We start from the raw sequence: 14,925 nt of genomic DNA on the forward strand, positions 1-14,925 counted from the left end.
AATGTTGTTCATGGCGCGGCGGTGAGCCTCGCCCTTCTCGACTCTGAGATCGTGAATTCTGTCTCCGGATGGTGATGTTCTCTTCTTCCTGAAGCTCCATAAGTCGTCGGCTGCGCTGCATCTCTCTGTCTTCCTTGACAAACGTAGGACGACGTCAGGCAGCATCTCACAAGGTGATCTTTCTGCCGGTCTCAACTCGACGGCTACCTGCCAGCGAACCAGTAGGCATGTCAGAGACGCATCACCGCACGACAAACAGGCCGACCGAACCACGGAATACCAGAAGAAGGACATCCCAAGTCATGAGTGTGCTGTATGTATTGTTGTGAATTATGCCCAACAGGTACAGGCCAGCAACGTGCAAGGTCAGAGAGCAAAATTCACAGGCCTGTTATAAATTTAGTGAAGGAGTGAACGAAATGATAGAAAAGGGTGAAAAATCAAGGTAATATATAAGCACAATGAAGGTATCTATAGAACGCCGAGCAGACGCTGCTCTTGATGTTGATGGTCACCAATGGCAAAGACAACCTTTTAATAATAGTTTTAAAAGAGATACGCCAAAACTGAAAACTTTTGCCACAAATTCGTTTCTACTGGAAACCGGTTAATAACGCCAGGTCTGCCGCCGTAGCCCGCGCGGTCACGTAGGGTGGAAAGGATCCGGGCAGTAGGGAAAATTCATGTCACCCAAGCTGCGCAGAAGCCTGCAGACACCTGTGGTACAAAAAAAGGTATTCCAAACGTCCGCAGCAGTGATATAAAAAACACAAGTGGCAAACATTCCAGAAGTGGTAAAGTTGCTACCTCTACAAAGTTCATTGTTGTTGTTGCCGTTGTCATGGTCACGGGCACAGGTCTCCACAACCTTTTAGCACGCCATAAGTTCGCGGAATACAGTTTAAGGCGTAAAAGTGCTATTTCTAGCTGATTCACATGGCTCAAGATCTCCTGCGCGGACTCGTGTCGCGGTGCACCGTGAAGCGAGAATACAGCGGTCACTGCCGCGTTATTACTTATCAATGAAATCGAGACAAGGCGCCCAGCACGGCATGTTTTCGTGCCTTCCTGCATAACGTGCATGCTCAAGATTTTAACACGCGCCCGGGCGGCCGACTGGACACCCTTCGCTCGGGTGGGGGGTCAGTTTGACATCCCCCTGAGATCTTAGGACCTAAGAAAGCTAGAGACACAAAATTAACAGTTTGTTGGCCTGTACCTGAACTCACTCAGGTCAAAGTTTGAGGTACCCAGGTCAAAAACTCGGGGTCAAGCAAGATCACACAAGGTCAATCTCCAGGTTGGTGTTCAAAGTGCCAACAGAACCTAGATACCTGTTCTAAGCGAAACGTCACATGATCATTTAATGTCAGTGCGTTTTTATCTTTTAAAGATCATAGTGACCAAAATCATACAAGACTGCTTTCAGCCTTGCTTTTGAATAATCGACAAAGATAACGCTAGGCAGTGTGTTCCTAAAAGCAAAACGTTGACCTGGGTCATTTTAGGTCAGCGGCTTATTCTGACCTTTGAAAAGTGTATGAAAGATGCATAATGCGGTTTCTATTATAAAACAATGCAAATTGAGCACCAGAAACTATACGACACAGCAGCCCCTACCGTACTAAGACAGGCTAGCTTTGACTTTGGTCTGACCTTCAAAACTCGCCTTAGATCAATGGAACCTGTTCACTCAATTGTTGTGCTGCCTCAGAAAGTAGCTCAGATATGTGTGGTCTCGTCTAACACTCCGTTGTTGCATCAGGTTAACCGATTCCCTAGAAATGACTTCACAGAATCCATGGTCTGACTTTGACTTGCCGTAGATCAGCGACCTTACAAGGAACATCTAAATTTTTCGGTATCAAACGATACGCTGTTCAGTTGTCTACCGCCTTGCGAAGTTTGTTGCAACTGCGCCGTGCCGTTCGGAAACCATTTTGGAAAAACTTCGGGGGTCAATTTAACCCCCATCCGATCGCGTGTTGAAAGCTCGGGTTTGTTCGAGGCGATTTATTGCAAAAGGGTGCTGGAAGCGATTTGAAGTTTCCATTACTTCATCCCGCGAGGGATCCTACGCGCGAGCCCGACGTGAACAACGCAGAATGAAGCACTACCACAGACGGTGTCGGTCCCCTGGGACCGCTTAGGCGCTGAACCGGAAGCTGGCTATCCAGGCGGATGCATGGCTAGGGCTTATGCACGCTTTCCATTTCATGTGCTCTGAAACTAATTAAGCCTCCCTTGACAAGAGGATTGATGAGGTGAGGAATACCGTCCAGGCTCCTTCCCACTCCTTAAGGTGTTTTGAGTATATCGTTTCGGCCCTTTGTGCAATTGTGCCCAAGTTTTCTGTGTTGTCTGGGGCGTGCATTACGCGTGTCACCATCTGGGCATTGTCCTCATCATCTAGGGCATTCATTCATCAAGTGCTTTAAAAGAAGAGCTGCCACTGATTAGTTAAGGTGTACCCATCTGATCAGCAGTGGCAGTTTCGTGCCAACCAACCCAGCTTCTCGCTGTTCCGCAGGTTGGATGGAGGGGGGAGGGGGGGGGGGGGGGCTGTTCATGCTCGAAGTCCGGGCATGCGTCCTGGAGCTCGTCAGCGCGTTTCTGGGACGCGTGGTTTGGCTGCGACGACGGTAGGTCCCGCTTTCCTGACCACATCGTACTACTATCAGCGGGCCTGGACGCAAAGGCTCCGATGCGGTTTGATGCCGACGATATGATGCGTTGCTCGTCCACTGCTACGACTCTTTCGGTATCACTGCTGCTGCCTCCGCCTCTTTTATGCCGTCACTATATTTTTATCTGGTACCGTGTTGCATGCATGTGTAGTAGCTCTATTGTACATGCTGCTTACATTCGGTACATCGCAACATACGCGCTGAAATTATTAGTTTACTTGAGATTGCAATTTTTCTTCACATGGCCTGCATCTTATACATGAACAGAATTGTCGCTTTGCGGGGCGAGTTATTCTTTCACCAAGATGCTCGCCTAATGTTGATGGTGTGTTCGAAATATCACACGTCGATGTCACACGTTTAATATTTAGCCAATGTCGGAGGGAAAAAAGCGTCAATCATGCCAAGAAAACAGTCAAATTTCAACTTCAACATCAAACTTATCAGGTTCACAAGTGTAGGTGACGAATACATTGACAGAACATCATTTGGCGTTTAGACTAGAAAAGCAGATCATTGTGCCCAAAATATGTTTTGGTGACCAACCAAAGAAAAGAATGGTATTCGCATGCAAGATGTTAAGATATTTTGAGCTATGCAAGCATAGTTTACTTTCCAGCACGCAGAACCCTTCGAGAGGCAGGATGTAAGTATTTAGGAAAACCATGAGCCCACGAAGCCCACCAACAACACTAGCGCTATCTATTGCATACATGATATCATAAGTGTGTAATCAGAACACATACAAATAAACACCACTATACTAACAATTAAACAAGGAACGTGTCTGTTCAAGTTTGGTGTTCCCACAAGGCAAGGTCTTTGTAGGCATGATGTAAAGCTGAGAAGGGGACCGACTTGCCATAATTGGGTCAGTTATTCAACTAACAACATGAAAGCTGGTACCAATCGCGAAATCTTGTGGAGGTCATGCCATTGGTGTTTGTTTTTCTTTTTACCACGTTCATCTTTATTAATTTAGAAACGCTGGGTGGTGATGTCAACCTCCATTAGTCCATGTTATGAAAAACAGTGAATCAGAGCGAGGGTGATGGGGACTGATCGGACCATTCGTATTTTGTGGGAGACAGGCGTAGGGCTGTTTTACATTTGCTGCGGAGTCTCTGCGGCATGAGTCGGCCGAAGCTTAGCTAAGGCAATGCACATTAACAGGTCTGCTAGACTTGCGGCCTGCATCGCCTCATTCCCGAGGACAGGTGCAAAGCAATTATCTGCAAAATATTCATCATTAAGACTCAGTTATGACGGTCTGAAAGCTACCTTCGACGAAAACGATCTCAACTGACACGTTTATCAAAACGTTGATCTAGTGGCCGCTGGCCCGTTGGTGACAACCCCCACATGAACCTCGATGTTTATGTTCCCGCCCAACCCGTGACGGCATGCGGGATGCTAGTTTTGTCGTGGAGGCTTATCTCCACTCCATTGGTTACCACAGCAATCAATCCTCTGCCAGCAGTTGTACTTGCGCCAACTATGGTAACGTCTCATGAACAGATGATATGATATGATTTCAGGACACATGCCAGGAACCATTTGGTGTGCTTCACAAAATGTGGGGTGTAGGGGAATTCAACACAAGAGGTCGATTTTACGACGAACCTGGGGATGTCTCAATGCCTCAACATATTTCAAGTGGTAAAACTGAGACGTTTTATTTTGTAAATGTTATTTCACGCTAAGTGAAAGCGAAAAAAATTGCCAAGTTTTGCATATTTCAAAACGACGCTTAACACGGAGACGTGCAACATGGGCGTGGGAGCGTCTTAGAAAAAGCAGGGTGCAAATACGAATTTAAAAGTGATTATTTCCATATGCCGCCCTTAGGTTAATGCCCAGCATTCTCGGAGAAGGAAGGTGCCATGGCATTGACGGAGCCCCAGTTCCCACGTCCATGGCGTACAAAATCAATGCCAATGTACCTGCAGGTTGGCCAGGATGATGCACGTCAGGGCGCATATCCTGGCGCTGCGTGCGTCTGACACGGCCCTGTCATGCACGGCAGCCACCAGCGTGTAGAGGCCCAGCTCCGTCTCCACCTGCACCTTCCCCAGCATCTCTCGCAGTCTTCTCTTGGTGGCGGCATATCGGCCGTTGAGCGGAACTTTGTTGAGGACGGCGGTCACCCTCCGGACGGTACGGAGGTCCGGGTGCAGATCAGCTGCAGTTTCCGGACGGAGCAGCCTCCATGGCGCGTCGGCCACGTGCAGGCCGCCTCTGCCGACGGTCGCCGTCGCGACGACCCCCTGACCCTGTCTCAGCACGGGCTGGCTCGGTGTCAGCAGGCTGTGCGAGATCATTAACATCGCATTTGTCTTCGGTTTGCGGCATACGTCACGGGGGCGATGTCAATACAAGCCTCAGTCGTTTCGATACACATAAGTTGAGGCGCTCGCTATAGGCGAAAGGAACTGTAAACCGAGCGTATGGCGAACATCACTATATTCATGTCACTGTGGTTGTGGACAAACCTCCAACACCTGGCTCTCCGCCACAGGACGGCAGCAGTCTTCTGAGGCCGCGCCAGCCTGAGCATCGGCGGTTTCCATCCCCGACTGCGTGCACTGTCTCCCCTGGTCATCCGCTCCGGCGGTCCGGGACGGCGCGTACCCTGTCAGGGCGTGAGGCGCGTCAGCACGTGAGGACGGGCGCCGCCAGTGCGGTTCATGGCGAGGCGATGCCACCAGGGAATGTGAAAACGCGTGGTGACGTCGCGAAGTCACGTCTCTGGGGGTGGTCTGAAAGCCGCTATTGCAGATGACAGCATGGTCGCAGCGCGCCGCACTTACCTGCAGGGCGACTCGCCGCACCGGTCTCTTTGGCGACCTCCGACTCGATGACGGCCGTCACAGTGTCCAGCAGGTGGTTCACTTCGGTGTCCTCGATCAGATCGGCGGGCCAGCCATGGTCCACACCTGAAGTCCGCAAACACAATCACCTTCATTACAGGGTGCCGCTACCACCCTCATCACCTTCACCAACATAGCCATCACTAGCAACATCATTGTTGCATCGATATCATGTTTACGAAAATCACGTGGCCACAGCATACTCTGAGAATGGAGAAAAGAGGAGATGCGTGGTTATTCTGATCTTCATGGAAGCTTGACATTCGACGCTTGGTATGTCGATGGATGAAAAATGTTGAGGAGTATCGGTAGCGTAAACAAGGGGTACGGAGTTCGGGTCCACGCGGTAACTGCCCATCCTGCTATGGTACAAGACAGGCAATGCCACACAACCTCGGCAGCTGAGTACGCTGAAAGGCCTCGATGACGACAGCCAAATTGTTCACATGAACCGCCAGCTTAAAGGTTCCAATTCCTCGGTCAGCTTAGTATAAAATCTCCCATTCGCACACTTAGTGTTCGTTGCCAACAAGTATAACGCTGCTACCAAGCTACAGGTCCATTCTGCCATGCCATCGCCTTAACCGTCCAGGATTTTAACCGATTTGTCCAGGCCAGAGGGGAATGAGCGTGTGCGAGTACTACTTCCCGCTGATGATTGGATTCCGGACTGCAGAGTTAAGTAGCGGGGATTGCAAATGCTTGGACCACGATCATCACACAGGACAAAAATGACTTTCGAAGATTTTAAGCACACCCCATATTCTGAACTTCGTGTGAGAAATCCTTGCGAGAGTCCTGCTTGTTTCTTTCCACTATGAAAATAGCCCAGAGGCAGTGTTAAGTCGAAGAGGACCAGGACACCATAGACACATAACACCTTGGTGGTTGGGAGAGTCCCAGTGGCGCCTCAAAGCCAGCGAGCCGCGGAGAGTGCGGCCCAGCCAGTACTATACGCCTTTCCTTTTGAATTTTACGAACCGACAAAACTTTTCGAACGCGGCACTCGGTCATCTAGTCGGCAAAACTAATTGACGATCTACGTTTGGAGAGACGAGATTAACAAACCGCTCTAAACTGTCGCACTTCACAGTTGTTGTGATACACTTTGGGGGAGGACATCACGCCAGCCTTTTTCTTCAATTTTCAAAATGATAATATGTGAATCCAAACCATTTTTGCATCGATTTGCACTGCAGAAAACATTGTTATCACCAAGCGAGGGAAGTGACAGTCAAGAGGCGAGCACTCACCTTCGTCCGGCGGCCCGAAGCCCAGATTCATGGCCAACGGGCCATTCAGTGTGCAGGCGACCTCAAGCGTCGGCAGCGGCTTGTTCAGCAGCGCGTTGATGCTAATTGCCATCAGGTGCACGTACTGCAGCTCGTAGTGCAGGTGCGTGGCGGCTAGGTGGAACCTTGCGGGCCGCGGCTGGCGGTGCCTGGCCAGGCGCTGCCGACAGGCGGCCGCCTGCTCCGACGCCAGCCCCAGCTCCGCGGCCGGCGTCTCGGCCGGCGCCAGCGCCAGGCAGCTGAGCAGCACGGCGCGCACATGATCGCGGCGGCTGCGGCTGGCCGTGGCGCGGCGCCAGTTGACCAGCGAGGCGGCCAACAGCTGCAAAAGCGGCGGCACGGCGTCCAGCGCCGTCGGCCGCAGTCCCAGTGTCGCCAGGGCCACGCGCTGCCGGGAGGCGCGGTCACCGAGCAGCGCACGCTCCAGCAGCGGCGCCCGCCAGTCGACGGTGGCCGTGCTGCAGCGCAGCTTGCGGCTGTGGCGAGCGTATAAGAGCAGCGGCCCCGGCGGCGCCCCGAGCAGTGCCGCCCGCCGCACCAGCAGCGGTACGGCCGCCATCGCCGTGGCCGGCAGGCTCGGGTCTTCCACCATCGGCTTCAGTATACAGGGTACGCCGGCTACGCTGTTTCCGGCGCAGAACAGAGGGTCAACACGTCCTAGCGCCAGGCGCATGCCGGGGGGCGACCAAGGCGTCTGGTCTGGCGAGGCGGCTGACTGGGACACGCCATTATCCACGCCCGGCTCGGAGGAGCGCTTCAGCCGGTCGTAAAGAGCCTGGGCGCCGTCCTGCAGAAACTGGAGGTTCTGCTCATCCCTAGAGCTTTTGTTGAACGTAGTCACGTAGTCCGCTACGTGTTCACGCTTCTCCTCAGGCAGTGTTTCCAGCACCTGCAAACCGAAGCAAATTCTGGTATGCTCGGCGTGTTCCCGCTTCCTACCACACATCCCCTACGTGCTCTACATGTTTTGACCTCTTCTAACATTCAACCTAAATGTCGTAGAGAATGTCCATTGCCCAACAGCTATGTCCATATTTTTTGTGCTCCTTCCGTCTTTTTCACCGCTGGATAAGTTGCTTAGAGCCATATGGAGCGTGTTTTGTATCATGTTGTGCTTAGTGGAAGTCGGATGCGCAGATTTGCAGTGCAGAATTATACCAGAGTTGGTGGGCTTGATCACAGCTACGTTTCTAACGTTGTGCGGTTGTTCCTCTTTTCTACCGTCACTAGTGTATCAAAATGCGGACCCCCTTTCTGTATGGTCCATTGTAAAACGTGAATGGGATGAATAAATTGGCTTAACACTACCTGACATAGACGAACACTTGCCCTCGAAAATTCAACATATCTTTAGAAAATTAAAACTGCGCGTACGCATAGCTTAAAAGAACAAGGAGCTAAATAACTTTCTAGTTACATATCTTATATCGAAGCCTAAGTGCCCGGGGTGCGATTGGTGACATATATGCATGTCTGGGTTTTAGGGGGTTTGCACGCGAAGAAATGTGGTTTACGGATTTAAGTGTAAATTGTGCTAAAAACATGGCGTACATAGTCTGTGTTGGAAGTCCATGCGCCCTACTCGTTTCAGTTGTAATGAACACCTGCGAGATGCTAAAAGCGAAACAGATAATCAAAACGAACCCTTTCGGCGACCATCTTTTTGACAGAACACGCTGAGGTTAAAATCCAGGTAAGTACGAACCCTTTAACCCTTTTTGAGCTGAAAGTTATCTTCCAAAGCACGGGACCATCCAGACAGAAAAAAACGGTAAATCTGTTTTTATACGAAGCTGGCGACCAGAATTTGATGTAAAGGACTCATCATGAGAAATTATGTGAATGTGACTAGTGTCCTGATGCGTTATTCATGCTGGGTTGAAATCGCTTTCATGTATCAGTGTTGCACTGACGCTTGATACACGATGTCTGTTTAACTGAAATCGCTTCCATGTAAAAGTGATGTGTGATGCGAGATGCCTGTTTACTTGAAATCGCTTATGGAGGTAAATGATGTGTTATGCCGGATGCCTGTTAACTTGAATTCATTTGCACATGCACGTATTTTTTCGCGCATTTTGATTGTCAGTGAGATGTGCATTGTATCGCAGAAATTAATGGCGACTGCTCCTTGTTTAATACCCTGCACGTTGGTGGTCTGTAAATGCTGTGGCTAGCTGTTTATGAGAAAAAAAAAACAACTTAAAAGTCGAGTCGAATCGGCTTTGAATGCATATAACTCAACGCGACTTTGAATTCGCTACCGATACTCTTTTCGATGAACGCATATAGCCGAAGCATCACATTCATCTCTTCATTTTCCTTTTTGTTCTTTGAGAAATAAAGCTACTGATACTGTGCCACCATGTCGATAGGATGGCAGCATACCTTCTACATAACAGTTTAAACGTAATGTAAACATTATGTCCGGTCACTAAGATCAGTCTACATCAAAGTCATGCCATAATGCCAAGTCGACTTTAGTTCCAACTGCGTTGGAGCTATGACTAAATGCCTATCCTGTAAATGAATCGCGTGCAGGGTTGATGTGTGGTCGTGTATGCTTCCTGCAACGGGAAGAGCGTTCATTGCAATTGTCAAAGGGCGAGACTGCCAGGATCGTCTCGTTTGCACAGGATTGCGTCGCCGCAGACTCGCCCTGCGGCCGAGTGTCTCTGTTGCCGGCGCAGTATCACTGCCTGCTGCCGTCGGCAACTGCAAAGCCCGCCCCCGTACCTGCCCGCGAACAACAAACAAACTCGAATTCAGTTAGTAGCCTGTGCCGGAGAACTCAGTTGAAATCCCCGGCCGCGTCAGGGTCCGATACCTGCCAGTCATACACACGATTTCAAACAGCAAAACCAAGGTGATGCAGATGACTTTGTGGACTGGAACATATAAAAATTTGGCGCCTGGGAGTTGCCTTGTCACCTACGCCACCTCTTTTCCTTTCTCCTCTCCTTCGTCCTACCTTTCATCCCACTTCCCCTAATCCTTGAGTTCCCCCCCCCCCCCCCCACCGAACTCGCCGAATGCGCAACAGCCTAAAGTCGCGATGCACACTGAAAATGTGGTCGCTTCAAATGTGATTGTCTCTAGGTGCTTTGCGCGCCGAGATATAACGGTACACGCAAAAACCCGTCAAAAACGCTAGCGCGACTTGGTGCGAGATGGCATAATCGGTCGGAGGCAATGAATTACAGCAGCCAGTCATTAAAACCTTGGTATCTTGCAATTTGTCCCGCGATTTACAGCGCGACGTTGCGTTGCACAAACTCGCGATGCGACTGAAAGTGAACCCGTTTAAATTACGAATGTTGGAAAACAAAATTCACGCATGTACACGCACGCCTGTACATCCACGCGCACGGCGAACACAGCGACCGGTACACACAGCGCGCCGCCAACCACCAGGCGCGCGCCGAGATCGCCCACTCGGATCGCCCGCCCGCCGGCTCACAGCCGAACAGTCCACGGGGCTATCATCACAGCTTGAGAAATGGGTCGGAGGGCGGTTCGTCGACGTTACGCGATGACGTCACGAAGTCATACGGAAATGCGGCAAAAAAATGCAGCAACCGCATTAGCAAACAAAAAATAGCATGGTGTTTGAATAGTGATATGCGCGCTTTCGCTTGTCTCCAAACCCGTAATATGACGCAAGAGACATGAAAATGTATAATGCGCCTATGTGAACAAACTTATTAACAATAATACTTGTCAATCTAACGTAAAACAATGCACTTGCAAGAAGGAGCACATCTCCATCGGATATATACCTTGTCCAGTGCTGCCTGGAGCGATGTCTGGCCGGCCAGCCAGTCCAGCATGGTGTCGAGTCGCTCCTGCTGCGGGGTGCACCACCGTCTCTCTGTGTGCCCGGCCTGCGACTCCGTCAGCCACTCGAAGAACGGGTGGAAGAGCTCGCCCGGAAAGTAGTCGTTACCCGGTAGCGTGGCCACGAGACCGAGCATGGCCGAGTCCACACCGCAGTGCTCCAGAAGCCTGCAGTGTCACAGGCAGCCATCTCCAATTGTCCGGCTCATGTGCTTGGCCGAAAATTTGGTAGGAAGACACGCAAGACGCCAAATTGGCAGGCACGCGCTCATGTGCCAAAGTGAGTTGTGTGGGTCCCATGGCCTTATTTCAGCTAGGCGTTCGGCGGAAAGCGTCTCAAAATGGAATTCTCCCCCTCAACGTGGCGACGGACCTTCTCATTCGGCGGGTTGGTACCGGCACATGTAAGTTACACAGGCGGGTGAGCAGCCGGCGCTCACCTCTGTAACTCACAGAGACGGGTGAGATGCAAGCGCTCACCTCTGTAACTCACAGAGACGGGTGAGATACAAGCGCTCACCTCTGTAACTCACAGAGACGGGGAACCTATGAGCGCTCGCCTCTGTAGCTCACAGAGGTTGGTGAAATACCAGCGTTCATCTCTGTGACTCACAAAGACGAGTGATATTTTAGTGCTCACCTTTGTAACTTACAGAGGCAGATGAGATATCAGCGCCCATATCTGTAACTCACATAGACGGGTGCGTTATCAGTGCTCACCTCTGTAACCGGAACACACAGAACTTCATAGAGTAGCCGATATTGTCCCTCGAGCGAAGTGAGATTTCTGCTCTGCGCTCTGGCGTGATGCGTACACAAGGCACGTCCAGCAGGAAGAAGTCCGAATCATTGCTAAGGATGGGGCAGTTCAGACGGCCTGCTAGCTCCGCGGCCGCATCGTCCGTCTCCATGGAGCTCAGGACCACGGCCACTCCCAGTCTGCGCAGCACCTGCATGGGCGAGGTCAGATGCACGCAGGTCAGACGGGCGGGGACAAGGAACGGCTCGTGCAGTCCTCGCAGCGACGCGACCAGGCATGCTGGGCATGGAGACCATGGGTGATAAAACTTGCCGACTTGGTTGATAAGGGTGGTAACAGAAATGTCCTATTTCACGTGACACTTGTTGCCAAAAATGTTTTTGACCGAAAGTTTTGGTGACGGCCACAACAAAACATTACAGTGCGCATTCCACAACCTTACATGGGGCTTCAGCGGTAATGCATTTCATCAAATGCTTGCAAGCCTTTACGTCAAGACCCTTTACCGCACCCTACAACACCTCGGTATCTTTTTGAGGCTCAATCCCAACCCGGCGACCAAAATATCCTATGATTTTAGTTAGTCACTCACTTTGGCGACAGGTCGGCAACCAATAAATGCATTTCGTATGGCCCGGCAAGTTGGCCGATTCTCTGTTCTTACCAGCCAACTCTAATTGTCCCAAACTAGGTAATTATATACTGAATACTAAAATTTAGATATGGCAGTTTATCTGGCCGCAAAGGGATCTTTCAATCATTGCGATGCAGCTGAATTATGTGAGGTTGGCGGTGACTTCAAACACACCGCGGTTGTGCAAGCGGTATTCGCATTGCATGGTGATGAATACCTATCTAGGTTTAGGTTTTCGGCCTTGTCGTCTTTATTGACCGACGGTTCGGGGAGAGTCGACGAGGTGGTCCAATCAAGGTCGAAATTGACCTGTGATCATTCAGACTGCCTTTTCAAGACACAGAAAAGCAACCGAAACGGTTGTCGACTCCCGGCTGTAGCCACCGCAATCACCGAGCCTTCCCGCTTTGAAGAGAGCCGTGGGTTCGACACTGGGGTATGATGACACTCCGCAGGGAAGGGAATGACAGGAGGTAAGGACTCTTCTGAAGGGCCATTTGATGTCATGGTTGATTTCGTTCTGGCTGAGCATGGTTACCAGTCAGATAAATCCTCGAATCAGGGTATGTACGCTCTCCTTCCTCCAAGGAGGCAATGACGAGTTAGGTGGTGCAGGAAATGCAGGCAATGAGGAGGGAGAGTTAAGGATCTATTGCCATCTCCCCTTAACCAAGACGCTTGATTCAAATAAGAGCCGATTTTGTGGGATTTTGGTCTTATTGTCAAAGGAGTTCAGTAAAAGAATTTGCATTTGGTTATCTCTGCGAGCATTTTTGGCTACTTCCTAATGATAGCACCGCTGTTAGCACAAAAAGCAGCACAAGCAAAGCTCTGAAGGCCATTCATTTTGCAGTCGTCATTCATATCTCATCTGCAGAATTTATTTACACAATCACGTGTATGGATGCAAATTTGTTATGTGATGTTATGTGAGCACTCAGTGTATCTGCCAACATTGAAGTGAAATATTTTCTGATGCAACCAGGAATGAAGTCCCTATTTATATTAAGTGAGCGCTTTGACGGTAGCCTGACTTAAATGAGGACCACACTGGTAGCGGAAAACAGTGCAGTGTGTCTGGTTGTGGCACCATGCCAGGGCTGTCAAGTTTTACCAATTTTAAGGGAGGGAAGTGAGCCATGGGCCTCCCAATTCCCTTTCCCTAAATGCGTTTAACATATTTATTCTGCTCTGTTTTTATCGCAGGTAGTTTTTATTCTTATGGTATTTTGTTTTTTATCAATGGGCGACGAGACCCAATGTTATTTTCAAACAAAGAAAGGTAGGGCCTCACAGAACAAAGACAAATGGATTGTGCTCTACGAGATTTCGCGTGTTGTAATAAGTGTTATGTTGTTACTTGTACTGTGTTATGTTCTACGACATATAGGCTCAGAAGCCCCGTGCGACGTAAAGCCCCAATGGCAACACTCGTTCACGGGCCGCACTGATCTCTCGACCTTCTGTGTGCTTGGGGCCCCTCTGGTTGCTCACCTTTGTAGGCTCGTATGCCGTTTTTCCTTATCAGTGCTTGTCTCGCTGCTGGCCGATGAGGGCCCCTCTGGTTACTGAGGAGACTTGAGGGTGCGGTCCCTCTCTGACAGCTTAGGGACTTACCTGGTTGCGCAGACCCCCCCCCACCCCCCCCCCCCCCCTCCCTTCCGCCGGTCACGACGGGGAACCTGTGATCGCTTGTGGAATTTCTGGTACCTTCGGTTCGTGAAAGCACGTGACAGTCTTCTAAAGTCGGCCTCCAGCCGCAAATTATCGTTTTTGTTTTGTGTTTTGTTTTTTCCTCGCCGTGAGAAGAATATTGAACAACTGAAATTGGTGTTCTTAAACAGTGCCATGATCCATGATCTCGTCTCTCCGTGACCCCAATGCATCCTTCTTCTGGAACGTCCCCGCCACCCCCTGCCCAGCATCTGCGCAGTCGCCTTCTCTTTAATCTGAGCACAACCCGGAACGCGATATGTTGTTTTTTTCCTTTCCAGGCAGCACAGAAACCCAATTTTACTCTGTGTTTACACATTCTGGGTTGCAGCGAAAGGCACCCACTAGGTAATATGTGTCGCACTAGGCTTGGAGTATGCCTTAAGTATGGTGGAGAGTATCATGATGGTTGGGGGTAGAGCTCGGAGCGTACACATGGTTTCCATACGGGACATTACCTCGAAAACGCCCACATGTTGGACGTCATTCCCCAGTGTTGCCTGCCAACTGTAAGAATTCTGGTATGTTCTCAGCTGCCTTGGCTCTCGAGGTCTTTCGCCGTGTGTTTTATTTTCACGGTCGACGAAACTGCTGGCTAAGTGCCTAAATGGAGCCCATATTAGTGCATCATATTAATCAAACATATAAACTGGCATGCTGGCGGGGTGGCGTAGCCTCAGGCAGTTTGTCGCCCATTTACTAGTAGGCTGGTAAGAATCGGTGCAGACGACTTCCCATTCAAAACATAGGGGAGCTGTGCAGAGTTTGGTGGGGCTGAAGCCAATCCTGCCAGCTGTGCTCATATGAACTCAAACCCGTAAGTAAAAAGCCTGCATAACGCATTCAGTGCCAAAGAAATAGCCGAGGGCAATCACCCCTGGTTTAAATAGGCGTTCACACGCACATTTTCATGAACTCTGACACCAGTCACAATATCGAGAAGTGTCACACGACTATGCGTGCTGGACGCCCACATTTGAAACATGAAGCGCAAGGGCGCGGGTGGTCCAGCTTGAGAATACGAGCTTAAGAGTTGAATGTATCATGATCTAAAAATCATAATAAGTTAAGACCTTATGGGAAATGACAGGGCATGCACGTCGGTTTCGTTATAGTCATCACATCCGCGACA

The 14,925-nt window shown here is 50.2% G+C and overlaps 1 protein-coding gene across 1 annotated transcript in view; it reads right to left on the minus strand.

Annotated features, from left to right (window-relative positions):
* Positions 1-5,158: 5,158 nt before the first annotated feature.
* LOC119094140 (protein asteroid homolog 1) overlaps positions 5,159-14,925 on the minus strand; it is a 36,044-nt gene continuing 26,277 nt past the window's right edge. The window contains exons 4-9 of the mRNA XM_037217215.1: positions 11,407-11,636; positions 10,629-10,854; positions 7,133-7,738; positions 6,811-6,988; positions 5,519-5,623; positions 5,159-5,319 (exon numbers count right to left, since the gene is read on the minus strand). Coding sequence (XP_037073110.1) covers positions 5,159-5,319; positions 5,519-5,623; positions 6,811-6,988; positions 7,133-7,738; positions 10,629-10,854; positions 11,407-11,636 — 1,506 coding nt within the window. The remainder of the gene's footprint in view (positions 5,320-5,518; positions 5,624-6,810; positions 6,989-7,132; positions 7,739-10,628; positions 10,855-11,406; positions 11,637-14,925) is intronic.

The sequence above is a fragment of the Pollicipes pollicipes genome, unplaced genomic scaffold, assembly GCF_011947565.3.
Source record: "Pollicipes pollicipes isolate AB1234 unplaced genomic scaffold, Ppol_2.1 Scaffold_4002;HRSCAF=4701_pilon_pilon_pilon, whole genome shotgun sequence".
Classification (NCBI taxonomy): Eukaryota; Metazoa; Arthropoda; class Thecostraca; order Pollicipedomorpha; family Pollicipedidae; genus Pollicipes; species Pollicipes pollicipes.